This window comes from Culex pipiens, chromosome 2 (genome assembly GCF_016801865.2).
Source record: "Culex pipiens pallens isolate TS chromosome 2, TS_CPP_V2, whole genome shotgun sequence".
NCBI classification, from domain to species: Eukaryota; Metazoa; Arthropoda; class Insecta; order Diptera; family Culicidae; genus Culex; species Culex pipiens.
In genome coordinates this window covers 179,857,616-179,860,515 of record NC_068938.1, presented here as the reverse complement: position 1 = coordinate 179,860,515, position 2,900 = coordinate 179,857,616, and the positions used below count along the sequence as shown (strand labels likewise).

At 39.2% G+C, this 2,900-nt stretch overlaps 1 protein-coding gene across 1 annotated transcript; it reads left to right on the top strand.

The window, feature by feature from the left end:
• The first annotated feature begins 1,649 nt into the window (after nt 1–1,649).
• On the top strand, nt 1,650–2,628 carry LOC120420293 (serine protease inhibitor dipetalogastin-like). The gene has a single exon (XM_039583292.2). It carries the CDS (start codon nt 1,650–1,652, stop codon nt 2,481–2,483), a length of 834 nt encoding a protein of 277 aa, XP_039439226.1. The 3' UTR covers nt 2,484–2,628.
• The last annotated feature ends 272 nt before the right edge of the window (nt 2,629–2,900 follow it).

Sequence of the window (2,900 nt, the reverse complement as noted above, 5' to 3'; positions counted from 1 at the left end):
ATAGTTTTTCTTGTTAAAATCATATTTAAGATGTTCAAACTTTATTTGTACGTTAAATGTACCATCACTAAAGTAGCTGATATAGTTTGTAAGAAAAAAATCAATGTTTATATTAAGTTAACTAAGTTTATAAGCTTTTTAACAAAATACATATAATTTTTAGGTAAAATTGTTAAAAAGTCGGAATTTTGCCTGAAATTTGTTAAAAATAGTTGGGTAATTCTCCGCCAACTCACACAGCAGTTGCCTCGACCCCTCTTCGATTTGCGTGAAACTTTGTCCTAAGGTGTAACTTTTGTCCCTGATGACGAATCCGAGGTCCGTTTTTTGATATCTTGTGACGGAGGGGCGGTACGACCCCTTCCATTTTTGAACATGTGAAAAAAGAGGGAATTTTTCAATAATTTGCAGCCTGCAACGGCGATGAGATAGAAATTTGGTGTTAAAGGGACTTTTATGTAAAATTAGACGCCCGATTTGATGGCGTACTCAGAATTCCGAAAAAAACGTATTTTTCATCGAAAAAACACTAAAAACGTTTTAAAAATTCTCCCATTTTCCGTTACTCGACTGTAAAATTTTTTGGAACATGTCATTTTATTGGAAATTTAATGTTCTTTTTGAATCCACATTGACCCAGAAGGGTCATTTTTTCATTTAGAACAAAATTTTTCATTTTAAAATTTCGTGTTTTTTCTAACATTGCAGGGTTCTTTTTTACAGTGTAACAAAGTTCAAAAAAGTTGTAGAGCAGACAATTACAAAAATTTTTATATATAGACATAAGGGGTTTGCTTATAAACATCACGAGTTATCGTGATTTTACGAAAAAAAAGTTTTGAAAAAGTTACTCCGTCACGAGATATCAAAAAACGGACCTCGGATTCGTGATCAGGAACAAAAGTTACCCCTTAGGACAAAGTTTCACGCAAATCGAAGAGGGGTCAGGGCAACTTTTCCCGATTTCGTGTGAGTTGGTAGAGAATTACCCAGTTTTGTTTATAAAATTATCGATTTATATTGCATTTTAAACTGATTTCGAAGCACGATTCACTAGTTTTCACATTTTACATGAAATTTGTTCAACTGAATATGCCTATAAATTTGTAGATTTTTTTTAATTGTGTTTCAAAAACACATATTATTTATTATTTACAAACTTATTTAACCTTCTCCTAGAGAAAATTGTCCAAAGAATCCGAAAATGCATTCCGTTTTTTGATTAAAAATCATGTTCATTGAGAAAGTCATGACACTTTGAGAAGTTTAAAATAATGACTTTCATCCACATTTTGTTAACTATAGTAAACTAACTTTATAAACTTTTCAAAAATTTATGAAAAGTTCTTCATGAGGTACTTTGAACACTTCTCTACCACGGTCAGTATGTTTCTGAACCATTCCTTACGTATTTTAATTGTACTCTTCATTTTGCGGAAAATCGCAAACCTTTCAAAGTCACCCCGGCTATCAAAGTCACCCCGTTTTACGGTACTTTAGACATGGACCGTACAGAAGGGTTGAGTTCAACCGTTTGTTTTTCATTCAAACTAGTTTATTGCGAATGCATAGTTTATAATCTGGGTAATTTACTTAGAGTAATAAAATGTGCAAAACAGCTGTTCATTAGTAACTAAAAAGTTCATAAAATGACTGCCACTGATCGTCAAAACTTCAGTATAGCTGCACTCCTTGTACGACTAAGTTCAACCAGAACAAACAACAAGATGTTATCGTTCCAAATAACCGTACTGCTGCTCTGCATCATCAACCTCAGTTCCGCAAACTACATGATCATGCCGCCAATGTACGAGGTCACCAACGAGCAGTTCAACTCGTTCAGCACCTGCATCGCCGCGACGTACAACCCAAAGGCCCTACACAGCAAGTACGACCCGGTGTGCGGAACCGATGGATTCAGCTACTTCAACCGGCACAGCATGGACTGCATGGCGGTCTCCGTCCCGAACCTGCAATTTGCCAGCTATGGCCGCTGTCCGCACGAACCGATCTTTCTGCCGATGGCCTCGGTCCGCGATCCGTGGATCTTCCCGGCGAATCTCCGCGGCGAGCTGGAACAGTGCATCGGCAGCTGCGAGAACCTGTTCCATCCGGTGTGCGGTTCCGACGAGAAGACGTACCAAAATCCGTGCACCCTGCTCTGCGTGGGATCGGTCAACAAGGCCACCCTGGCGTACGAGGGCTTCTGCAAGCGGGACCAGATCGCCGAGGGCAAGTGTCCACCGATTCTGCAGCCGTTCTGCGGGTCGGACGGAGTGACCTACCTGAACTATTGCCACCTGAGGTTCGCGATGCTGACGATCGAGGGGCTCAAGCCGGGCCACATAGGGGACTGTGTGCAGCGGCTGGAGGCCATCGGAAAGGACAAGGACGGAGGGTACGGCGCGATGGAGGGAAAGAAGGAACGCAAACGCGGTTGCTGCTGCTGTGAGTGCCGGGAAGCTCCGGACTGTGCTGCTTAAAGAGGCATGCAAGTGAACTTAAATTCAAATAAATTTGGGTAGAATCGGCAGAATTATAATTTGAGAAGTATTATAAAAACCTGCGAAACATAAAATATGGGAAATATAACTTTTCTCGGCTCATTTCTATTTTCGGCTTATCAGAACTTTTACCATGAAATACGGCTTCTGTAAAGTTTTTTTTAAATATTTCATATAATAAATAACTCAAATAAAAGTTAGCAAACAGCTATCTTTTGTTGATGTATCTAAGAATGATGTTTCAATAGGAGCAAACTGGTTTATTTCCCCACTTTGAGCCTTCTAACATTCAAAGTTGGCCCAACAAAATAAGGAAGCAAACAAAATTAATCAGCTGAAATGAATCTGAAATGCATTTCCCTCGGTTTAGAATTATTTTTGCATGTTTGGATTGAT